Source organism: Bufo gargarizans, chromosome 7 (genome assembly GCF_014858855.1).
Source record: "Bufo gargarizans isolate SCDJY-AF-19 chromosome 7, ASM1485885v1, whole genome shotgun sequence".
Classification (NCBI taxonomy): domain Eukaryota; kingdom Metazoa; phylum Chordata; class Amphibia; order Anura; family Bufonidae; genus Bufo; species Bufo gargarizans.
The window spans coordinates 48,721,870-48,748,295 of record NC_058086.1 but is presented as its reverse complement, the minus strand read 5'-3'; the positions used below and the strand labels follow the sequence as shown (position 1 = coordinate 48,748,295).

The 26,426-nt window shown below is 45.0% G+C and overlaps 1 protein-coding gene across 1 annotated transcript; it reads left to right on the top strand.

Moving 5' to 3' along the window:
• The first annotated feature begins 694 nt into the window (after window positions 1-694).
• Window positions 695-22,529, top strand: PRKAA2 (protein kinase AMP-activated catalytic subunit alpha 2). Its single transcript, XM_044300772.1, has 9 exons — window positions 695-961; window positions 6,087-6,228; window positions 8,374-8,467; window positions 10,956-11,100; window positions 13,026-13,113; window positions 13,194-13,418; window positions 17,886-18,384; window positions 19,199-19,325; window positions 20,616-22,529. Exons 1-9 carry the CDS (start codon window positions 868-870, stop codon window positions 20,849-20,851), a joined length of 1,650 nt encoding a protein of 549 aa, XP_044156707.1. The 5' UTR covers window positions 695-867; the 3' UTR covers window positions 20,852-22,529.
• Window positions 22,530-26,426: the final 3,897 nt, after the last annotated feature.

The window sequence follows — 26,426 nt, the reverse complement described above, 5'->3', positions numbered from 1 at the left end:
GCGCTCAATTTGGACCTGACTACTTTTACTATTTTTTCCAGGGCCACTTTAAAGGGAACCTGTCACCGGGATTTTGGGTATAGAGCTGAGGACATGGGTTGCTAGATCGCCGCTAGAACATCCGCAATACCCAGTCCCTATAGCTCTGTGTGCTTTTATTGTGTAAAAAAATTTTTTTTTATACATATGCAAATTAATCTGAGATGTGTCCTGTCCCTGACTCATCTCACATACAGGACTCATCTCAGGGTAATTTGCATATGTATCAATAAAAGCACACAGAGCTATGGGGACTGGGTATTGCGGATGTGCTAGCGGTCATCTAGCAACCCATGTCCTCAGCTCTCTACCCAAAATCCCGGTAACAGGTTCCCTTTAAGTTCCCAGTCCGCCCCTGATAAATAATACTTCTATAGCGCCACCATAGTCCGTAGTGCAGCATGTGCAAAACAAACAACATCACAATGTAACTAAGGGCCCTGCTCCCAAGAGCTTGCAATCTATGAGGAACGATTTCACAAATAAAGGGGGACCAACTAAGAAGTAGCCAGTCTGTGGGGTAGATGGGGAATGATTGTGCTCCTGGCGAATAACCTGCCCCTTTCCCACAGGAGAGCTGGCATCTCCCTCTGACATCCCTGCCTCCTCCTCCTCCTCCTCCCTCTGGGTCCAGTTCAGCAGCCCGGCTTTCCTGTGCATCAGCACTACCACCTTTAACCCTTCCCTCCCCTCCACCCAGCAGCTGCTCAGCCTGTCAGGTCAGACCCACTGGCTGCTGACAAATGCCAGCCGGGAGCTGCCAGGCAGGAGGCAGGAGCCGGGCATTCCCTCTCCCCGCTGCATTGTGGGTACAAGCAGGATGCAAAGATGGCTGAGAAGCAGAAGCACGACGGACGGGTTAAGATAGGACACTACGTCCTGGGGGACACGCTGGGGGTCGGCACCTTCGGCAAAGTCAAGAGCTGAGTGCATTTGGCTTCTTTTGGGGTCTGTTGGTCGTGTCCTCTCTGTGCGGGGGGCGCCGGGCGGAGAGGGGCGGGGGTGCTGCGCAGGGAGCTGTGGGGATAGCAACTGATACATTGTAACGAGAAGGCTCGGCCGCTGCTCCCTGACTGATACATTGTAACGAGAAGGCTCGGCCGCTGCTCCCTGACTGATACATTGTAACGAGAAGGCTCGGCCGCTGCTCTCTGACTGATACATTGTAACGAGAAGGCTCGGCCGCTGCTCCCTGACTGATACATTGTAACGAGAAGCCTCGGCCGCTGCTCCCTGACTGATACATTGTAACGAGAAGGCTCGGCCGCTGCTCCCCGACTGATACATTGTAACGAGAAGCCTCGGCCGCTGCTCCCTGACTGATACATTGTAACGAGAAGGCTCGGCCGCTGCTCCCCGACTGATACATTGTAACGAGAAGCCTCGGCCGCTGCTCCCTGACTGATACATTGTAACGAGAAGGCTCGGCCGCTGCTCCCCGACTGATACATTGTATCCGGGCGGCTCCGCGGCTGCTCCCCGCTTATTTCTCACACCTGGCTGTAATGGGGGCCCTGGTCCTGGTGGGGACTACTTAGTGGGTCTCACAGTGTAAGGTGGGGGCAGGGCTGCTTGTTTGGAGGGAGAGAGACGATCCCCATCTTATCGATGACTGGAGGCTCTTGTGTACAAATGTCTGCATCTGACTGATGTTCCCATCCTCTATATGGAGAGGGATTATTTTCGGGGATTAGCGAACTTGTGTTTTGAGGTTCCGCGTATAAGATTCGGGATATCGTAGAATTCCATTATGGTTCATGGTAGCGGAATCCATAACGGAATTCTTCGATATCCCGAACCTCCTACGCCAAACTTCGCTCAACACGAATTATTTTTGGCTAGCGTCTTGCAGCCAGAAATTTCTAGACAGTGTAAAAACAGGCGATAGATGTGTGATTTTTTTTGGGCTGGTGGCATTTATCATCATTCACGGTACATGCTGGTGATGAGGCCTTCCCAGTACATCGAGCTGTAGACCGGTATTACTTCTAATCATTATCATCCATTATGATTTTCAAATTTGTCCGTAAAAAATGTTGGCTGTCCGTGATTTTGGGATAAGTTGTTCAGAAAAAAGTAAAATTCTGCATGGAGCTAGGGATGAACGAATTTTCTATTTTCAAGTTCGGCGTACAAGGTTTGGGTTATCTAAGAATTCCGTTATGGTCCGTGGTAGCAGAATCCATAATGGAATTCTTAGATAACCCGAACCTTGAAAACAGAAGTTTGCTCAACCTACCCCTGACTGGCAGCAGAACCTGCAACCTCCTTAGGTCACGGGTTAGAGGCACCTGTTGCAATAAGTTCCTTGTCAGTTCTTTATGGGGTTAATTAGAAGTAAATGGGTCACGCCAAGTAAACTGGGGAGGGGAGGGGGGTCTGTATACATGTGGAGAGGTTACATAAATATCCAGGGGCTCTTCCTATAGGAACCGATGACTGACAGGCGATACCTACATCTGTGCTGTGACCTGTCGGGGGTGGAGGGCTTCGCCGGGGTTCATCCTGCTGGGAGGCACCAACCTGTGGAGTCCTTCTAGGGGGGGTTATATGAATATCCGGGACTGCACTATAGAAATAGCTGCATATGACTGACATCTGTACAGGGCCCTATGGGGACAGCATTAAAATGTCACATTGTTACTATGTAGAATTGATCCTTACTGACCCAGATACCAGGCAGAATATTAAAGGGATTCTCCAGAACGCTACAAAATAAATACTATAACGTTGTAACTTTTACTTCCAGTTCTTAAAGGCTATCCACCCCTTATTGGATAGTTTCTACTAAAAACTTGTTTCATTAAAAATATTTTTATAATAAGGCTGGTTTCACACGGGCGTTGCAGATTGGGGCCGGATGCGTTCAGGGTGCGTTCAGTGAAACTCGCACTATTTTGCAAGCAAGTTCAGTCAGTTTTGTCTGCGATTGCGTTTAGTTGTTCAGTTTTTTCCGCGCGGGTGCAATGTAATGCGTTTTGATGCGTTTTTCACGCGTGTGATAAAAAACTGAATGTTTGCAAACAACATCTCTTAGCAACCATCAGTGAAAAACGCATCGCGCCCGCACTTCCTTGCGGATGCAATGCATTTTTCAGGCAGCCCCATTCACTTCTATGGGGCCAGGGCTGCGTGAAAAACGCTGAATGTAGAACATGCTGCGATTTTCACGCAACGCAGAACTGATGCGTGAAAAACAACGCTCATGTACACAGATCCATTGAAATGAATGGGTCAGTATTCAGTGCGGGTGCTATGCGTTCACCTCACTCATTGCACCCGCGCGGAAAACTCGGGGACCTAAGGGTTTTATTTAAAAAATGTTCAACTGTTTGTCTTCTGCAGCCTGCATGTATTCTCATACATTGCAGGCCGCTCAGTCCCATTCAGCGTGAACACAAACCTATGCTGACAGCTTTGTAAACAAAATAAATCAAAGGGGCTGTCCGCTTTCTGGGGAGTAGAGGTGAGAGCGGTCGGAGAGCCCTTCAGACCAGTGTCACACAGAACAGGACTGAGAAGCCTGCAATGTAAGATAATATATGCAAGCTGCATATATGATAATAACGTATAGGTAAATGTAGCGGCAGAGGACCGGCGGCTGAATATGTTTAGTAAAATCCAATTGCAAAAATCATTTTCAACCAAAAATACCCGTTTTGTCTGGTTGGACAAACCTTCTTCACTTGCTGGGTCTTGGACAACTACTTGATTGTGGGGTGTCCCTTCACTGAAGACCTTGGGGCTCATGCACACAAACGTATTTTTATTGCGTGGAGAATGTAAGTCGCATGAGACTTCAGTTAATTAATTTCATTTGTACATCTTTAAAAACATTTGAAATTTGGAATCTGAAGTCGGTTGGTGCCTCGGTAATTATCTGCGGAGCGGTCACTGGTATCTGGCAGGTTGTGGTTGAGCCCCAGGCTTTGCCCTTGCTGTGTGGTATCCACTGGCATCAGACGTTATCAGACAGATGGTGATGCCAGCTGCTCTGCTTTTATGGCAGGTGACCGGTATTTTGCTGCTCAATGACTTTTTTTTTGCTTTTGGCTTTTTTTTTTTTAAAGGAAATTCTCCCCAGTTTTCACTTATCAAACATTTTCTACCATTAGGGACATTTACCGAACTCCACCTGCCTTTTTACAGCCTCAAGGGCTCTGCTAATGATGTCTAAAACTATATAGAATTTGGCAGCCGCCAAGAGTCACCTCCGCGGTCGCATTATTTAATGTTTACAAAACACAAGCGCCATTAAATGAAGATAGAAACACGGAGACGTCCGTGTGAAAGGGTTAGATGGGGGGACGTGAAGGGACCACTTACTTACTTTGCAGACAACTTAGGGCTCTTTCACACCTGCGTTATTGTCTTCCGGCATAGAGTTCCGTCGTCGGGGCTCTATGCCGGAAGAATACTGATCAGGATTTTCCTAATGCATTCTGAATGGACAGTCCGTCCTTCAGGATGCATCAGGATGTCTTCAGTTCCGGAACGGAAAGTTTTTTGGCCGCAGCAAATAGCGCAGCATGCTGCGCTTTTTGCTCCGGCCAAAAATCCGGAACACTTGCCGCAAGGCCGGATCCGGAATGAATGCCCATTGAAAGGCATTGATCCGGATCCGGCCTTAAGCTAAACGTCGTTTCGGCGCATTGCCGGATGCGACGTTTAGCTTTTTCTCAATGGTTACCATGGCTGCCGGGACGCTAAAGTCCTGGCAGCCATGGTAAACTGTAGTGGGGAGCGGGGAGCAGCATACTTACCATCCGTGCGGCTCCCGGGGCGCTCCAGAGTGACGTCAGGGCGCCCCAGGCGCATGGATGACGTGATCGCATGGATCACATGATCCATGCGCATGGGGCGCTCTGACGTCATTCTGGAGCGCCCCGGGAGCCGCACGGATGGTAAGTATGCTGCTCCCCCGCTCCCCACTACTACTATGGCACCCAGGACTTTAATAGCGTCCTGGGTGCCATAGTAACACTGAAAGCATTTTGAAGACGGATCCGTCTTCAAATGCTTTCAGTACACTTGCGTTTTTCCGGATCCGGCGTGTAATTCCGGCAAGTGGAGTACACGCCGGATCCGGACAACACAAGTGTGAAAGAGGCCTTAAAGAATATATGATAAGAAATACATAAGTAGCCATTCCCTTAAATAGTCTTTCATCAGAATCCATTTCTGCAATCTTCCTCCAGGAACTGCTCTGTTTGTGGCAGCCTGTATTGTGCCCATGCGATATTGACCCACATTGACCTGTAAATACAGCACATTTAGTGGCGGTGGTTCGGATTCTCTGCAGTCCTACATGTACTATTCTCACTTGTAATCCCTGCTTACTATTAACTGCTTTCATGTTGATCTGGTACAGCCTAAATAATACCACCATACAGTGCCAAGCAACAATGCTATGCAGTGACTCCATAGTGCAAATAAAATGCCACCATGCAGTGTCAAAAACAATGCCATCCAATGCCTATATTATACTGCAATATAGTGCAAATATAATGCCACCATGCAGTGTCAAATAACAATGCCATCTAATGCCTATATTATACTGCCATATAGTGCAAATATAATGCCACCATGCAGTATCAAATAACAATGCCATCCAATGCCCATATTATACTGCCATATAGTGCAAATAAAATGCCACCATGCAGTGTCAAATAACAATGCCATCTAATGCCTATATTATACTGCTATATAGTGCAAATATAATGCCACCACACAGTGTCAAATAACAATGCCTTTTAATGCCCATATTATACTGCCATATAGTGCAAATATAATGCTACCACACAGTGCCAAATAACAATGCTATGCAATGCCCATATTTATACTGCCATATAGTGCAAATATAATGCCACCATGCAGTGTCAAATAACAGCTCTATGCAATCCCTATATCATGCTGCCATGTAGTGCACATATAATGGAACCATACAGTGGAGCCATGACGACCTTGGATACAGTATAACTCATGATATAAAGCAATGTATACAGAGCAGGAGATGCTAACATGAGTGTCGTCTTGTGCTGTTTCAGTGGGGGAGCACCAGCTGACAGGACATAAAGTGGCAGTGAAGATCTTAAACAGGCAGAAGATTCGGAATCTGGACGTGGTCGGTAAAATTAAGCGGGAGATCCAGAATCTAAAGCTTTTCCGTCATCCTCATATTATTAAACTGTAAGTACGACTTTCCAGCATCTCATCAAAGGGTTAAGGCCTCATGCACACGACCGTTATTGTGTCCCGTGTCCGTTGTTCCGTTTTCCGTGATTTTCTGCCGACCCATTGACTTTCAATGGGTCCGTGGAAAACTCAGCTAATGCACCGTTTGTCATCCGCGTCCGTGATCCGTGTTTCCAGTCTGAAGAAAATAGGACCTGTCCTATTTTTTTCACGGACAACGGTTCGCAGACCCATTCAAGTCAATGGGTCCGTGAAAAAACACTGAGGCACACAAGATTGTTATCCGCGTCCGTTTTTTTCCTATCATTTGCATGGCAAACTTGATGTAGATTTTTTTTTACTTTCCTTCATGTCTGGTGATCTTCCAAAAATAAAGGAAGACACACGGAAACAAAAACGGACACGGATCACAGAACAACGGAACCCCGTTTTGCGGACCGCAAAAAAATACTGTCGTGTGCATGAGGCCTAAGGCTGTATTAGAACGGCAGATTTGCTGCCAGATCATTGCTAACGAGCGTCGGTGTGATCTGGCAGTGTAATACTGCCGCCGATTACCTGATGAACTAGCAAATGCTCATTTATAGAGTAATCCCAATCTTTCAACAGGCGGCAGGTAGCGCTGTGTAATCCCGCTCCGCTGCCGGCAAACAATGATTCAGTATAGGGAAGAGCAATGGTATAGCGATCGCTTCTCCCTATACTGTGGAGGAGATCACTGCATGTAATAGGAGCCGTCTCCTCCGCTGACCAGTAGGCGGCAATCGCCTGCACATCTGCCAGTATAATACACCCTTCGCCCAGGTTCGTTCACCTGCCCAGCGCTGATATTGAGTGACAGTTCTCATAAGCGCCGTCCCCTTTAATAACCATGACATAATAATAAACATGTTATCATTGATAATAATCCTGCCCTCTGGTAATCCCGTGTTTGCACATCACTCGCTGCCGCAGCACATGGGGTATAAGCATTGGCCGCCTTGTTTGTGACCTTCATGCTATCTCTGATCTCCTCCTCCGGAGCTTAACCACTTGTGTTCCCTGCGGAGGTGGCGGGGACGTCCCGCTGGGTCTGGAAGGTTCTGAATATAAAGAATATCTAAAAATACTAGAAGTCTGAAGTATTTCCTTGTATTATGCTGGGAGGAAACAGACTTCATATTAGGATATCCTATGGTCCCTCAGATACCTCCTCTCTGTCTAAACCACCACGGTTTATTATGTGTCTTTGTGCAAACCAAAGACTCTGAAGCTTCCTATATACATGAGTATCCTCATCATCAGTAGTAGCACTGTGCCAGGCATTGCACCCGCATTGTACAGTAGAGCAGCGGGTATTGACTGGAGTCTATGGTAAACTGCTGACAGCACTCGGTAGGATCCAGGAAAATCCTACCTTTTATTATCAGGAGTAGTGTGAATATGAACTTGTATTCTGCCAGATTCTGCTCCTGCAAGTCACTGCGATGTGCTCTCTGCATTCAGCTGCTTCAGAGCCCCTCCACTTCGATCTGAGTGACTACTGCAGTCGTCTCCTGGTTGGATGCTACAGCTGTCACTCAGAGTAGAGGGGAGGGGCTGTGAAGCAGATCAATTCAGTGAGAATGTCACAGTGAAGACCCACCTTGCAGGAGCAGAATAAAACTTCATATTTACACTACCTCTGATGATAAAATCTTAGCAAAATGTATGTTTTTCTTGCATTCCTCAACTCCTACCTAGTTTTGTCAACAGTTTGTCATGGTTAAAACTGTGTCAGCGCATGCCATCGTGGATGGTCCCTCCTCTCCTTTCCTGGATACCTTTTAGGTACAGTTCTTTGTTTATTGAGGTTGCCAAGGTGGACGTGTAGATCTATAGATTGGTTCTCCGTGAAGGGTTAGGACATTGGGATCCTCATTCAGTAAAGTTTTACATTTTCCTTAGGATTGATCTAATCCTTCTATAATGACCATAACTTAATTGGCTTTCCCCGACACACAGCGCCCCTCACCCCTAGGCGGCCACGTGGGAGGAGTCTAATCATCATATCGGTGGTCACCTATAGTGGTTGTCACCTTCCCCCGGGGGGTCATTGGGATACTACTTGAGGTGCTGATCAGTACACATGTCATTTGATGTACTTTTCTTGTTTTGAAGGTACCAGGTGATCAGCACCCCGACAGACTTCTTCATGGTGATGGAGTATGTGCCTGGCGGAGAGCTCTTTGACTATATATGCAAACACGGCCGGGTAAGTCCAACCCGATAAGAGTGCGCCCTGCCAGACCGCCCCGACCCTGTCCAAACCTAAGCAGTCCAAGAGATTGGTGTCCTAGGAAAGCGCCGGATTGTGTGTCCCCGTGCCATCCTCATCCTGCACTAGTAATCAGATGTAGAGCTATAGAAGCATCATGTCGGACAGGTCAGATACTCAGCCTTAGGGCTCATGGAAGTGACCGCGCCGTGTTTAGTGGTCCGCAAATTGCAGATCCGCAAAACACGGATGTTGGCGGTGTGTGTTCCAAAATTTGCTGAATGGAATATGCGGCCCATGATAGAAATGCCTATTCTTGTCTGCAAAACGGACAAGAATAGGACATGATCTATTTTTGTTTGCAGGGCCACGGAACGGAACAACGGCCCCATTGAAGTGAATGGGTCTGCATCCGAGCCGCAAAAAATGCGGACCCAAACCACGGTCGTGTGCACGAGGTCTTATATAGTATGAGGAGCAGGGTGTACAGCAGTACAGAGTATTTAAGGAGAAGAGCGTGCTGATCATGTGGGAGATCACAAAGTCACATGGCAAGGATGGGGCAGTGTCGTGATGTGAGGAGGGAAAAGACTGGGAGAAACGGGGTCTCAAGCAGCGCAGAGTATTTCAGGACAGGAATGTGCTAACTCTGAGCAACCTTCTGCACTCCAGCTGCTGTGAAACTACAACTCCCAGTATGCAAACAGGCACGGCTGTCACTCCCACAGAAGTGAATCAAACATTTTGGGAGTTGTAGTTTCAGAACACCTGGAGAGCCGGAGGTTGCTGATCCCTGTGATAGCTTTTGGGGGGCAGTAACTTGTCCTCCCATGTGATGATGTTAGTGAGGACAGGGCTGCATTTCAGGAGAATAGAGAAAAGTGGACGATTAGTAGTTGGAGAGGATGGCCACAGCAGCACAGAGTATTTTAGGAGAGGAGTGGAGCCAGTGACCTGTCCTCTTATGTGATGATGTTAGTGAGGACAGGGCTGCATTTCAGGAGAATAGAGAAAAGTGGACGATTAGTAGTTGGAGAGGAGAGTATGGCCACAGCAGCACAGAGTATTTTAGGAGAGGAGTGGAGTCAGTGACCTGTTCTCTTATGTGATGATGTTAGTAAGGACAGGGCTGCATTTCAGGAGAATAGAGAAAAGTGGACGATTAGTAGTTGGAGAGGATGGCCACAGCAGCACAGAGTATTTTAGGAGAGGAGTGGAGCCAGTGACCTGTCCTCTTATGTGATGATGTTAGTGAGGACAGGGCTGCATTTCATGAGAATAGAGAAAAGTGGACGATTAGTAGTTGGAGAGGATACTGTCAGCAGCACAGAGTATTTTAGGAGAGGAGTGGCGTCAGTGACCTGTCCTCTTATGTGATGATGTTAGTGAGGACAAGGTTGCAGATGATGGGGCAGCATCATGATGTGAGGAGGGGAAAGGAGATAATTTGGAGCTCATAGACTGGGAGGAACAGGGTCTCCAGCAGCACAGAGTATTTCAGGACAGGAATGTGCTAGCTTGTGGGGGTTAGTAACTTGTCCTCTCATGTGATGATGTTAGTGAGGACAGGGCTGCATTTCAGGAGAATAGAGAAAAATGGACGATTAGTAGTTGGAGAGGAGACCCCCAGCAGCACAGAGTGTTTTAGCAGATGAGTGTCTAATGCATTCTGGATATAAAGTAAAGCAAATAGTTTTGTGTTTCCTATACACTAATAGTGTTGAGCGCGAATATTCGAATATCGAATTTTTTTCGCGAATATCGGCACTTCGCTAATTCGCGAATATTTCGAATATAGTGATATAAATTCGATATTTCGAATATTCGTTTTTTTTTTTTTTTTTTTTATTGTTATATTTTTTTCTTTCCCACTTCCCTAAAGTTGTTCTTACCTGTCCTTTGGATTCCTGGCTTCCTGGCTGCTCCAGTCAGTGCCCGTTGCCGCTTCTGCCGACTTCCATGCTCATGGAGCGTCCACATCACCATGGGAACATCTCCATATACTAGAATGTACTGTCGGATTTGAGAATTACGTTGAAATCGCAATTCGATTTTTTCAAGTTATAATAATCGAATTTCGATTTTAACTTAGCACTGCTATATGCCATATTAGTTAGCCTAATATGGCATATAGCTAATATGGCATATAGCAGTGCTAAGTTAAAATCGAAATTCGATTATTATAACTTGAAAAAATCGAATTGCGATTTCAATAGGAGAGTAGCCTTTAAGTTAAAATCGAAATTCGATTATTTAAATCGCATATTAATCGCGATAACAAGAATAATGACGAATATTCGATTTCGACGAATATAAAACGAATATTCTATCGAATATTCGCGAATTTCGTCGAAATCGAATATGGCACCTGCCGCTCATCACTATACACTAAACGTATTTGTGTTGGACTGTACCCGCTGTGGGGCGAGGGGGGTCGCGCCTGTCTTGGGGTCACTGACGCACAACCCTCTGCTCCACCTTTCAGGTAGAAGAGCCCGAGGCCCGGCGCCTGTTCCAGCAGATCCTGTCGGCTGTAGATTACTGCCACAGACATATGGTTGTTCACCGGGATCTGAAACCAGAGAACGTGTTACTAGACGCACAGATGAATGCCAAGATTGCTGACTTCGGTATGTGACTCCGCAAGCGTTCCAGGAATGCAGCCAGCAAGCAGGTCACTTGTGAAGGTTGTCAGCATGGAGCTCCGGGCCCTCTGTGTCTCACTTCAAATATAACGTAATCATCGCATTGCGAAGCATTCTGCAACCTTCTACTAGACCCTGCGTTCAGTACTTTACCGTTTTCTAGATCTATTCTTGCTGTCAGTGAACTGGAACTGTCATTCTTCTTTACATCCAGAGGCTGAAAACCCGTACTGATCAAATACTTTTCACAGCTGAGGGTTTGTTGCAATGGGGTCCAGTCTGTGAGCTAAACACATCAGCAGCAGAAATCTCTGGTCCTGGTAGTTTGTTACAAAGTTTCAGTGCAGGTAAATGTATCAGCCTGTACCTCCAACTGCTGACCTCACAGAGCATTGTCTAAACAGGATACAACTGTAACAAACTCTCAGCTGTGAGAAGTTTTGGGCCCAGTCAGAACCTAAATGTTACCAATCACAGTCTGGAAGGAAAGGTTTTGAAATTGAAGGGGAATTGCAAAGTTGCAGAAGGTTTCATTGTGCAGAGATTAAAGGGGTCCTCTCACTTCAGCAAATGGCATTTATCATGTAGAGAAAGTTAACACTAGGCACTTACTAATGTATTGTGATTCTCCATGTTGCCTCCTTTGCCTGTCTGGATTCATTTTTCCATCACATTATACACTGATCATTCCCATGGTTACGACCACCCATCTGCGGTGGTCGTGCTTGCACACTATTGGAAAAAGCACCAGCCTATGTGTGCTCCCATGATCCCGGCCACCAGAGAAGCCGACGCTTTTTCCTATAGTGTGGAAGCAGGACCACCGCTGATGGATTGCAGGGCGGTCGTAACCATGGAAATGATCAGTGTATAACGTGATGGAAAAATGAATCCAGACAGCAAAGGAGGCAACATAGACAATCACAATACATTAGTAAGTGCCTTGTGTTAACTTTGTCTACATGATAAATGTCACTTGCTGAAGTGAGAGGACCCCTTTAATCCTTATTTATATAAAATCATAAAATGCCACCCAGTGGAAAAACTTCAGATTCTGCACTAAACATCTGCAGCAACATGCATACAATACATGTGAACAGGGGTTTAAAAACTCCACACAAAGGTAAAAAAAATAAAAATAAAAAATCCCTACATGATAGAGGGCGCGCTGTGGGTTTGCAATCTGTTTCTGGTTTCTTGCAGATTTTCACTGTTGATTTGATCATGTGCAGCACAACTGGCAAAATCCACAATCACTTGCAGAGTTGCTATGAAATCTGCAATGGAAACAGTCAGCAGGGAGCAGTACTGAAGATACACATTATAAGAATAGCAGATCTGTCAACAGCAGTTTTTGATGGTTTCCCTGTAAGGCCTCATGCATACGAACGCATTTTTTTTTTGTGTCCATTCCGGGTTTTTTTGTGGCCCGGATGTGAATCCATTCACATCAGTGGGTCCACAAAAAAACGGAAATGACCCTGTGTGCATTCCGTCTCCGGCATTGTTACAATGGATCTGCAAAAAAACTCATGGAATATAGAGGTCACACGGTCATCATCCGTATTTTTTGTGGATCCGTGTTTTGTGGACAGCAAAATACATACGGTCGTACGCATGAGCCCTAAGGGTGAGACCGAACTGTCAGATAAGTAAATCAGCAAATTAGATAACGACGACACAGGACAAAGCTGCTGGTTGCAGCATAGTGAAGTAAGTATCGTATCATAGCGTTCAGTCTGCACACGGCCCTGTAATAATAAGTTCTATTCAGAACAGTCGGAGGACCCCCACGGACATAGGGGCCCAGGTACAGCTTCTGTACCCCTGTCACTACACCAGCCGTCATAAGAGGCACATTGCAAACAAACTCAGCTCTGCTACATCCTCACATCCCTCATTCTGCACAGGTCTGTCTAACATGATGTCGGATGGGGAGTTCCTACGTACGAGCTGTGGCTCCCCGAACTACGCCGCCCCTGAAGTCATATCAGGAAGGTAAGATACAGGAGCACATCCCCCATCATCTCCTCCCTCTATTTTCTGGGATTAATAACCTCCCATATCTGCTTCCGTAGACTGTACGCTGGACCGGAAGTGGACATATGGAGCTGCGGGGTCATCCTGTACGCCCTTCTATGTGGGACTTTGCCATTTGATGATGAGCACGTTCCAACCCTCTTCAAGAAGATCCGTGGGGGAGTATTTTATATCCCCGAGTACCTGAACCGCTCGGTGGCGACATTGTTGATGCACATGCTGCAGGTCGACCCCCTTAAACGCGCCACAATCAAAGACATGAGGTAAAATTCACCTTTGATACATTGTAACGAGACACTGCCCTGTGTTACTAGATGTATCAGATGGGTACAACAGCAATATCTCCATTCATTCAAAGCAAGCATATCCCCATATAATTAAAGTCTGATTGATGGTGATCCTACCACTGGTACCCCGACTTATCAGTCCAGCATCCCCTTGACCAGTGTTGAGAGCAGTTATAAAGAGCAGCTCTTGCCCTGGAGGACATAATACTGACAACCCATTGATGTGAATGGACATTGTGTAATACTTTATTTCTCCTGTGGTGGCGCTGCAGGGAGATTGAACACTCACTGCCAGGTGTCCTCCTAGATCACAGCTGGTCACTGAAGGTCCAAGCAGGAGTTTATTAGGAGTTTATTGTCTTGAGACCCCCCTGAGACAAAAATATTTTCCAAACTGGTGAAGTCGTCCAAACGAGCGAGTTTTCCGCGTGGGTGCAATGCGTGAGGTGAACGCATTGCACCCGCACTGAATCCGGACCCATTCATTTCTATGGGGCTGTGCACATGAGCGGTGATTTTCACGCATCACTTGTGCGTTGCGTGAAAATCGCAGCATGTTCTATATTGTGCGTTTTTCACGCAACGCAGGCCCCATAGAAGTGAATGGGGCTGCGTGAAAATCGCAAGCAAGTGCGGATGCGGTGCGATTTTCACGCATGGTTGCTAGGAGACGATCGGGCTGGGGACCCGATCTTTATTATTTTCCCTTATAACATGGTTATAAGGGAAAATAATAGCATTCTGAATACAGAATGCATACTACAATAGTGATGAAGGGGTTAAAAAAAAATTAAATAATTAAACTCACCTCATCCACTTGTTCGCACAACTCGGCTCCTCTTCTTTCTTCTTCTTTGAGGACCTGGGGAAAAGGACCTGTGGTGACGTCACTCCGCTCATCACATGGTCCATCACATGTGATGAGCGCAGTGACGTCACCAAAGGTCCTTTTCCCCAGGTCCTCAAAGAAGAAGAAAGAAGAGGAGCCGAGCTGCGCGAACAAGTGGATGAGGTGAGTTTTTAACCCCTCCAGCGCTATTGTACTATGCATTCTGTATTAGGAATGCTATTATTTCCCCTTATAACCATGTTATAAGGGAAAATAATAAAATCTACACAACACCGATCCCAAACCCGAACTGTGAAGAAGTCTGGGATCGGGTCTGGGTACCAAACATGCAGATTTTTCTCACGCGCGTGCAAAATGCATTAAAACGCTTTGCACTCGCACGGAAAAATCACGCATTTTTCCGTGACGCACCCGCATCCTATCCGGCCCTAACACGTGACGCCCGTGTAAAAGAGGCCTTAAAGTGGGGGAAAGTGTCTGTTGCCACCACCTGAGTTAGGCTTCTTTCAGACTTGAGTTGCTAATCCCGGTATTGAGATCCGGCAGAGGATCTCAATATCGGAATTAAACAGATCCGTTTGGATTTTGCACATCCGGATGCATCTGTTCCATTAGGATGCGGTTGTGTGAAATCAAAACAGAAAAAAACAATCCGTCACTAAATACATTGAAAGTCAATGGGTGACAGATCCTGTTTTTTAGGCTACTAAAAAAACGGATCCTTCACCATTGACCTGCGTTGTTTTCAGTCCCATTTTTATGACCAGACACAAAACACAGCAGTCACAAAATGGAATGCATATGATGGATGCATTTCTGCATGTGTTCCGTTTTATTTGCGGACCCGTTGACTTGAATGGAGCCACGGAACGTGATTTGCAGGCAGTAATAGGACATGTTCTATCTTTAAACGGAACAAAAAAACTGAAATATGGAAACTGAATGCATACGGAGTAAATTCCGTTTTTTTGCGGAACTATTGAAATGAATGATTCCGTATACGGAACGCAAAAAACGGCCCGTAAACGAAAAAAAAAAAACGGTCTTGTGAAAGAGGCCTTAGGGTGCATTCACACGACCGTATAAATGGATTCGCATCCGTTCCACAAATTTGCGGAACAGGTGTGGACGCATTCATTTCAATGGGGCCGCAAAAGATACGGACAGCACACCGTGTGCTGTTCGCATCCGTTGCTCCGTTCCGTGGCCCCGCAAAAAAGATAGAGCATGTCCTATTCTTGTCCGTAACCGCGGGCAAGCTTAGGCATTCTCTATATAGCGCTGGCCATGGGCGGAATGCACACAGCCAGTATCCGTGTTTTGCAGATTTGCAATTTGCAGACCGCAAAACACTTACGGTCATGTGAATACACCCTTATAGGACATGAACTACTTTTTTGCGGAACAGAAATACGGAAACGGGGTACCTTCCGCTGTTTTTGCAGACCCATTGAAGTGAATGGTTCCGCATACGGTTGCGCAAAAAAAAAACGTAACGGAAGCGGAAAGAAATACGTTTGTGTGCATGAGCCCTTAAGAAAAATCCACCCAGCAGTTCCCGAAACTGAATGACATTTCATAGCCAATTGTTAACGCCACTTGGAGTGACCCGCGGCCGACCCTGAGCGCACGGCGGCTGCAGCGACTCTTTTGACTGATGGATGTGAAGGGGCTTAATGCTAAGTTGTGTTATGACAAGTTCATTGTAACCATAGCAAAATGTATTATAGCGTGGAGGAGGGGATTATGGGTAATCTCCCACATCCTGAACCAAATGCCAGAAACGCGTCTAGGGCTTTTCATTGCTGCCATCCAGCTGCACGCATTTCAGTGACCTTCATGGGGGCCCCCAGGAAGAGATTTCTGGCTGCCTTTGGGAACCGGTTTTCTGAAGGCAGGTTGTTTTTCTTGCCCTTTTCTCCTTCGTGTCCTCGTGCCCTTAATGTGTTTAGTTTACATGAATGTGTAATTGCGTGACGGATTACGGAGGGAAGTTTAGCAAATTCAATTAGTTCGGTCTTGCAAAGTGTTCTGTCGACCTGTCAGACGTTGAGGTTAATGACTTCTCTCAATGGGATGGGTGACGCCATTGTTGAACGCCTGTAGAGCGGCCGAAGAAAATGCGTTGGGTGTTTACACAGTCAAACTAAGCGCATCGGAGCCAGTCATCACCCCACCCCCCACTTCTTGTTATATGGACACTGTGCATAACGGTTCATGACCCCTTGACCTAGAGAGAAAGCTCCTAAAGGACAGTCTACCTAGCAGATAAGGTGCCACCACAGGGGCAAGACATTGTCAGTGGGTGTTCCTCATCTTCTCCACATTGGAGAATACATAATGTTAAATGAATCCCCCTGGTGCCAATTCGAATAGTTCAGGATGTGAGAGTCTAGTGGTGGTTGGGATGTAGGAGGAGATGCCTTGGTTTCCAGTAGAGGTGAAGTTACTTCAGGTCCTATGAGAAGTGGAAGACACAGATAATAGTCACTATTGACTGGTAGACTGCAAGGATCTAATGATGCAATCACAGTGACATCATCATGAGTTGTTCAGCATCCCTGAACCCATTAAAGCCAGGGTTAACCTGTCATGATGGAGGTGGTACTTGGGGGTAATTGGGTCTTCTCTGATACTACTCGAAAGGTCCACAAGGCAAAGGTGTCAAACCATGGGCCAAACTTTATGTGCGCATCATGTGTGGGTATTCCCCATCATTTCCGTATTGGTCCTACAAAAGACTAAAACATAACGATGAAATTACACAACCTAGTACCAACAGGAAAGGTACAGGCTTGATCTAGTGGTGGTTGGGCTTTTTAAGTGGATTCCTTGGTTTCCATTAGAGATTAAATTATTTTGTGCTCTAAGGGAAGTGTGGGCAATATTCTCTATTGTATGGTGATCTGGACCTAATGATGTCATCACACCAGCACTATGACATCATCATGAGTTGACTAAACATCCACAAGCCTTGTAAAATCCGGGGTAACATGTCATAGTGGGGTGGTGGTTCAGATTTGTTGGTCCTGTCGGCTAATTACCCGAAAGGACATCTGTAAAATTCTGTAATTCAATTGGAATCTACTCCTTCGCCAAGAGTGCCATTCTTTATATGGGAAGCCTGCTGAATCTCTTTATTTACTCTTAAAGCACCTACATTTTGTATTCTTCACTTGTGATCCCAAGTTGGGCTTATAAATCTCCTGTCTAGTGGTGTGATGGATGTTCCCTAAAGGTGGCCATATATAGATAGCTTTTGGTTAGTTCTTGTGTGGCCAACAACTACAGTATACCTCCTGACCCCCATACACTTTAGAAGATCGACCAATCCAGCTGAAATTGACAGGTTCAGCCCATGTTCATCTTAATGCATTGGTGTATTTGAGGTTGGTGTAGTCTCCATGAAGGAACAGACATTGGGAACCTTACTTGGGTGCTTTAGATAATGGTCGATGGTTCTCTTCCAGATGTCTCCACCATTGTCCCTTCTAACATGGTTCTATGACTTATTGACATCACTTTTGGGTGGATGCCCTTGATTTTGGTCCATGAGTTATTCTCCAACTGACCTCATTTTGTTTGCTCCCCAGAGAACATGAGTGGTTTAAGCAGGATCTCCCCAGCTACTTGTTCCCAGAAGACCCATCGTACGACGCCAACGTGATTGATGACGAAGCCGTGAAGGAAGTTTGTGAAAAATTTGAGTGCACAGAGTCGGAGTTCATGAACAGCCTGTACAGTGGCGACCCACAAGATCAGCTGTCGGTGGCTTACCACCTCATCATAGACAACCGAAGGATCATGAACCAGGCTAGTGAATTCTACCTCGCTTCCAGTCCACCCACTGGATCATTCATGGATGAAATGCACATCCCACCAGGAGTCAAGCCTCACCCAGAACGAATGCCGCCTTTAATCGCTGATAGCCCTAAAGCCAGGAATCCACTGGATGCCCTGAACACCACCAAACCTAAGCCCTTGACAGTGAAGAAAGCCAAATGGCACCTGGGGATCCGCAGTCAAAGCAAGCCTCATGATATTATGGCCGAGGTGTACCGAGCAATGAAGCAGCTGGATTTTGAGTGGAAGGTGAGAAACACACACGGTCCTGTATAAATGTATTTTCCTTCTATAGATTGGGCTGGAAAAGTGAAAAAAGTCCTGAGCAAGAAATATGCACAATCGGGTTGTCAGCCCCCTCCCCCACAGACACATAGAAGATCAGGGGCTATAGTTCTATAGCTATGAAAACCTCCGGTGTCGGGGGGAGCAGCCAATGGCAGGTGGGAATGTGGACAAGTGTCCCTAGGATCACCCGCGATGCTAGGGAGGATCTTCACCGTCTCCGCCTTCCATTGCCTGCTCCCCCCGACATCGGATGTTTTCATCCGCGCACGGGGAGAAGCAGCTGCGGCGGTGCAGGGACTAGGAGCTGCGCAAGGAGGTGCACATAAGATGACTGAGGCCGGTGTTATAAATGGCACATGATAGGTGGGGTTCTGTTACGGATTATGCATTGAGGCCCAGGAGCAGGGAACGCCTGTGATTGCCTGCAATGTGACAAGCAGACATTCTCCAGTGCTATAGCAGGAATACATCATACTGGGAAGGTGCTGCTGAAATGACTCATGGAGAGACGTAACCATGAGGCCCACTTGCAAAATACGGAATGAGGTCACAAGCACAGGTACATACACCCTGACCTAACCACGCACATGGAAACCTGGCTGAACGTGTACATATAGCGCAGTGTCTGCTTATTACATGCTTTCCCGGCTCTGCACGCATACAGCTGTCATAGGACCCCCATCCGTCTTGGGCGCACAGCCCCCAGCCTCTCTGTGTGGGCTCCACAGCTGTGCTTGGCGTCAGAAGCAGGTCCTAACAATACATCTGTTCCCAGGTGGTAAACCCTTATCATCTGCGAGTGCGGCGGAAGAATCCTGTAACTGGTAATTACGTGAAGATGAGCCTCCAGCTCTACCAAGTGGATAATCGCAGTTATCTGCTGGACTTCAAAAGCATTGACGGTACGTTCTGAGTGCATACTGCGGATAGTGTAGATGTGAGAGCCTTGTAGCAATTAAAAGTAGTCTTCTTCATGGTCAAAACTGCTGACAGCACTACGTAGTGGCTGGGGAGAGCAGGACAAACATATTTTTTTTTTAAACTTTTTTTTCATGACTAGTGGGAATATGAGGTTTTATTCTGCCAGGTTCTGATCCTGCAAGTGCCCAGGAGGTGCAGTTGTAGTCATATCCTGGTTGGATGTTACAGCTGTCACTCAGAGAAGAGAGGAGGAGCCGTGAAACAGCTCAATATAGAGGGAACTTGAAGCTCCGCCTCCTGAGAACTTGGAGGAGCAGAACCTGGCAGAATAAAACTTCATATTCACACTACTCCTCATAATAAAGCTCCACAAAAGATATCTTTGTCCTATTCTCCCCAGACTCTTAACTAGTGCTGTCTGCAGTTTTATATGGGGTCAGAACGGCTGATAGACTCCATTAAGTCATGTATTTTTTTAATTGATCCTTAAAGCAAATCTCCTAACTCCCACCCCATAGCTGATTCTGCTCCCTCAGTCTGTGCCAGTATTATTTTCCCTTATTAGTGGTTTAGCTTTTGTCCTTGGAAATTTGCTCTCCATGTATTAACTTCCTCCTGAGATTCTGCTCATACACAGCAGCCAATCTGAATAAGCAGAGCTGCAGTGTAAAGCATTGGAGAATAAACTAATCATAAACCTTGAACCTGTAATGAGACAGAAGGCGAAAAAAGGTCACATGACTCCAATGATCCAATCTCATGTCTTATCCAGTAGCTGCAATAGGGTGTGGGTCATTTTCTATGGTTATGAAATGTCATGATTATTAAGTATTGTAGTAATGATTGGCAACAAAAGACCAAAGGATAGCATTATTATATGATATTATCCTCCTGCATGAAACAGAATACAACTGGGGGTAACAAAACAGGAGAAGGACTTGGTTATACTGGTTACTAGTAAACTAAGCAGTAGCACTCAATGCCAAGAAGCAGCTGCAAAAGCTAATAAAATAGAAACCTGTGCCTCTATTGAAAAAATGATAGATTCTGTAAATCACAAATAAAAAAGGATTTTGGAAGGCTTTTTTACAGGTAAAGCAGTGGGTGATATTGAGGGTTCTGATAAATTACTTTATTCAGGGACATTTTAAGGAGGTGGAGTGGGGGGGCTCTGGATCAGACACCTTGGCCGTAGAGAGGTTGAATTTCGCGAGCATGTCTTTCTCCATCCTTAGTCACTGTGTAACTTGCTAATTGCTTTTGTCCTGCAGATGAAGTCATGGAACACAAGTCCGGCTCCTCTACGCCCCAGCGCTCGTGTTCTGCAGCCGGTCTGCACCGACCACGACTGAGCATTGATTCTGTGAGCGTTGAATGCCCTTCCCAGAGTGGATCCATGTACGGATCCTTTTCTGGCTCCTTCTCTCTGACAAACCCACGCTTAGGTAGCCACACTATGGATTTCTTTGAAATGTGCGCCAGCCTGATCACCACATTAGCTCGCTGACGAGCACCGCCTCATATACACGGCTCTGGTCTGTCCTATGGCAGTTATGACGGTCACTCTGGAAATAGGTTGAGTTCTGATTGTGTTTTACTTAAAGGGATTCTCCATCTAGAATTTATGTTTGAAAAACATCCGATTACTAACGGAGGCAACGTTGGACAAGCATATGGGATAGTCATTGGCAAGTTCCTCCTGGCAGCAAGGTGTCAATATAGCTTTGAGGTGGGCCATCTGAGACAGACTGGCTGCCACAGACATGACGCCTAAGAGCCAAGGCTATACGTACCAATGAGGCAGATGATGCCTCTACTGTGGGGTCTTTGGAGAGGAATGGGCCAACCATGGTTGGTGCCAACCCTTAGGTTGCTTGGTGGCAGGAACTTGTGGAGAGTCTCCTCCCCAGAGGAACTGTATTGTTACCAGTCATGGGGGCTGAGAGTCAACACAAGAGTCATGAAAAGGGAAGGATGGGACCCCTTCCTTTCATTAGGTCATTAGCTACTAGTCTGTCTCAGGTCTCAAACCTAAGTTTCTTCTCACTAGTACAGCCATATGTAAATGGTTTCTAGGGGAGATTTTTTAAGATTTAGAAAGGCTCCCCTCTCCAATTCCGTGCCTCTGTTTTTCTGATGCGGCTTCTGTCTCTGCTGTTCCTCACTTCCTGGTCCTGGTTTGACACACAGGAAATAGCATAGAATCCCCGCTCAGCCAATCAGTGGCCATAACAGTGACCCGCCTCAGCCAGTAATTGGCTGTCCAGGTAGTCAAAGCCGTTTCCTGTGTGTCAAACCAGGACAAGGAGGTTCAAAGCAGCGGGGACTGGAGCGGCATCAGAACATCATTGGTGGGGGATCTGTTAAAAAAAAAGAAAATATCACTTAAAAGCTCTTTTAATGAGTGTTTGCAAAGTAAAACTTTGATGGAAAATCCTTATAAATAAAAACATAAAAAAATCTGGTAGTGTCCATGATCTGACACAGAGCCGCTTGTACATTCACTATAAAATATATATATATGAAACTATTTCTTTTGTAAAAAAAAGTTGTATAATTTAACTCAGGCATTGTGTAGAGTGCAAAATTCAGCACCGAAACACCACAAACCCCAAACAGCTGCTGCTTGTCATAGAGCTAGAAAATCTGTACAAAGATCCCTCCCCGTCTTTTTGTGTCTTTTTATTATCATTTATTTTCTTTTTAGGCTTTGAGCCTACTAGAGGTGAGATGCGCTGATTCTATTAAATCGCTAATTTATTACTAGAACTGGAAATTACATTTTTATTTATTTTTGGTATATTATAGTCGTATTACAAACAGCCGCCTCTTATTTTTCTACGTGATCGATCACAAGAGGTGGAAGTGAAATGTTGAAGAATTTTATGAGAAAAAAGCAAGATTATTTTTATTAGAATAGATGACATATTGACATAAAATAATGTAAAAATAAGTTAAAAAGTTGAATTTTTTGCTCCTATTAGAATTGCTCTTGTGCTGTCTGTATAATCCAGATGTCTGCTGTCTTCCGTTTTTGCTGCCTTTAACGGGTTGTCCCATCTGGGACCTTTATGGGATATTAATAGGATGTGCCATAAATGTTCGATAGGTACGAGTCCGACCACTAGAACCCGCTCATATCTCAAGTCGCTGCTGTGCAATAGCTGAGGGAGCATGTCCAAGTCCCATAACAGTGAATAGAGAGCAAGTATCTGTTTTCACATTGAGGCCCCTTTCTTGAGACATGAAGAGTCCCAGAAGTGAGACCTATCGAGATGCCATAAAGAGGGCACAACCCCTTTAAAATGTCTACTTTGTGTGCTTTTAAAGCTATATTAACTCTGACCCCTTTAAAACAGCCTCCAAGTGCCAATCAGTATTCAAATGAAGTATAAACAATAAACACCCCCGAGGTACCACATTTAGTGGATTTACCTCACCTCTAGGACTTGTTAGGAGCAAGAGCCTATAGATGTGTTGTCTAAGGCTCATAGTTCGAGGAGTGAGTGACCTGGTGTAATATGAACGCCCATAACCCCTTCTTTCAACGGCTCATCGGGGGAGGGCATTTAGTGGGTGCCATTGCCTTCCTGGTGTCTCTGAAATAACCCCCCTACAATAAAATCCATCACTTGACAGATTTTTGTACCACCCGATTAGAAGCACCCCCTTTAAAAAACTGTTTTATTACAAAACAGAGGATTAGGTCAAATAAAGATCACCCAAAATGAAAATCAGAGTGCCCATTCCCTACTTGGTGGCTCTTCGCTGGCCACACAAACAACCATCTCCATTGGCCCATAGATAGCACCAAAGCTCACGCCATTTCCTTTTGCAAAAAGTCTGGGGAGGCGTTGTAACTTTTTCTCCTTGGCTGGCTTTATACATACACATACCGGTACATTTTTTTATGCATTTTGCAGTTTTGGTACTTTTTTTATTATTATTATTATAAAGCACCTGTTCCAGATGATACATGAAAGTTTGTGGAAAGTATTAAACACAGCCCAAACAGGCAATTTTTTTCGTGGCAGCATTTTTTAAAACACTTAAGGCCGAATGCACACGGCCGTGAGCGGTCCGTGGTATGCTGGCCTGGATTCCTGCTGACAGTATGATCTATACGAGTTTATTACTGTAGTGCAGCGGCGGCATGAAGCGCGCTGCGTCATAGCAACCAGTGACGCCGTGCGCTCCTGCTGTCAGCAAGGATCCAGCCCGGCATACCACGGACCGCTCACAGCCGCACTTTTTGGGTCAGTGGAATTTTTCTTTTTAAAACGCAGCACATGTTTTCCCTGGTATTTTTTTTGTGCGAGTTAAAAATTAATTGTTTTTTCCCTACTAAGAAAGACGTAAGCGCAAGCGTGCACATTTTTTAATGCCGTTTTTGTGACATTACAGGGGGATACATACTTTCCTATGCAAAAATGTAAGGCATTAAAAAATAAAATTGCCAGGTGCTCAAAAGTAGTGATGAGCGGGAGGTGTCATATTCGATTTTGTGAATATTCGTATTATATTCGTTGAAATCGAATATTCGTAATTATTTCATTTTTAGCAAATAATATGAGATTAAATTAATTGTGCGATTTTTTTTTTTTTCCTGTATAAGGCAACGTTCCTATGACTATGGCTAGGCAAATATGTGTATTTTACGAATATTCTTAATATTGCTCTAACTTCGTCTTTTAGAATATTCGTAAAATACACATATAGACTGTAATTTAGCTAATATAGTGATATAATTATTTTTTTTTGTCCGATTTTTTTTCCTCTTAACTTCAGTTTTGGAAAATATATACACTATTAAAAAAATTACTATAGCACTATATTAGCTAAATTGCAGTCTATATGTGTATTTTATGAATTTTCGGAATATTGCTCTAACTTCGTCTTTTAGAATATTACGAATATTCTAAAAGACGAAGTTAGAGCAATATTACGAATATTTGTAAAATACACATATAGACTGTAATTTATGTGTACTGTTATTCCACTTTGGCATACTGCTCCCCGACAAGCGTCCCCGTAACCATGGGAACGCCTGTGCGTTAGAATATACCATCGGATCTGAGCTTTCACGATCTCAGGGAAAACTCAGATCCTATGGTACTTTCTAACCCACAAGCGTTCCCATGGTGACGGGGACGCTTGTCGGGGAGGAGTATGCGAACAACTGTACAGGTAGGAAAAAAATAATGCCAAAATTCTAAATAACGAATATATTCACTATATTGCTATGTATTCATTTTTTAGAATATTGATCATTTTATTTTCCATATGAAACCATGATTCCCCCCTGCTTAAGTTGCTTGTGGGTCAATGGCTTATTGACCCATAAGCACGAAGCAGGGAGAAATCATTTTCAGATGAAAAAAAAAAAAAAACGACTATTCGATTTTGCAAGTATATAGAACTATATTCGAAATATTCACGAAATCTCGAAGTTACGATATTAGAGAAAAAAATTTGCAATTCGAATATTCGTGCTCAACACTACTCAAAAGCACAATTTGGCCAAAATGCTACAAAAACATTGCACAAGGCAAAATAAATACACCATGACAGAGACTCCACAGGGCGGTGTGCTTATTTTGGTCTTTTTTTGCATTAGAGTTGGATGGTAACTGCTCTGGGATGTTTATGTTACGCCAGGTACCAAACCAGGGGAACCAATCAGTATCTAATGTTGACAAAATCAGCGCTTCTGATTGGCTGCCCGGTTTTGCAGCACAGCGCCTATAGGTAATCTACTTGTATCCAGTGTTTCGTTGGCTCGTTTGTTGTGTATTACATTTACTTTGTCGTCTACTGTGAACACATAATTGTAACGAGGTCTAATTACTACATAGTCTATAGGTGGATCAGTCACTGTGAGAGATGGTCGGAGATTGGGCTTTGGACCTCCACATGTTACGTTCTTTGGCTGTTGTCTACATGTGCAACCTCAAAACCAAAGGAATTCTTTCTTTGTTGTATGATTTCTTGGTGCATGTAGGCTCAAGAATCGGTGAACATGTGTGGGGGGGGGGGGGCATATAAGGGTTCAGCTGGAGTTGGATAGAAGGGGAATGATGCAGAAAGTATTGACCAGTACAATGAAGAAACAGCACGTTGTATGAGCAGGTGGTGGTATATATGTTTATGGGATTATGTTGACCACCATAATAAATATAATAATGGAAAGAATGTTTTAAAGGGAAGAGTTCCCCTTTAAACATGTTATATGGAGATCTAGTTACCATGAATTTGAAAGGTTGAAGGGTGGGATTGGGGATTTGCACGTGAAGTTTGTTTGTAAATAATCAATTACAATTAGTGTTGAACGAACTTGTGTTTCTGGATATCTAAGAATCCCGTCATGGATTCAGCTACCATAAATTATGGTTTGTGGTAGCGGAATCCATACCGGAATTTTTTGATAACCCAAACCCCAACCTTGTGCACCAAACTTGAAACACAAGGTCGCTCATCCCCAATTACAATCATACAGGTTTTCATACCTGTATGCGAGTCTCCATGGTTACAGACTACAACCCCTGTGTAGTCTGATGCTGTAGTCTTGTGTTTCTAGTAGGGTATCAGAAAGCGATGACAGAGAGAAGAAGATCGCGGACTGCACAATCAGACTGCGCATCATGTGTGGTCTGTAACCATGGAGACTCATAGGTCCGCTCAGGAGCTGATACATGAAAGAGATTTGTTATTATTTGCAAAGTTGATACTTTTGAAAAAAATGATGGGAATCTTTCACCTGTGACCTCCCTGCAGGACACATGGTGGAGGTTTACCTAAAACGCAGCTCTTCTTTGGTTGATTACACATTTCCCAAATTATGATATTTTAACTTAAAGGGGTTGTCTGGGTTCAGAGCTGAACCCAGACATAACCGGTTCTTCACCCCTCCAGCCCCTCTGAGTGGAGTATTTCATGCTCCGATGCTCTGTATCACGCCGGGCAAGGTCTGTTTTCTTTACATTTTTACACTGCTAGGCAGAGGCTTCCTCCCAGCAATAGTCCCAGTGGAACAGGCTAGGGCAGCACTAAAGACTAACTATTAGTGCCGGTGATGTCACCGG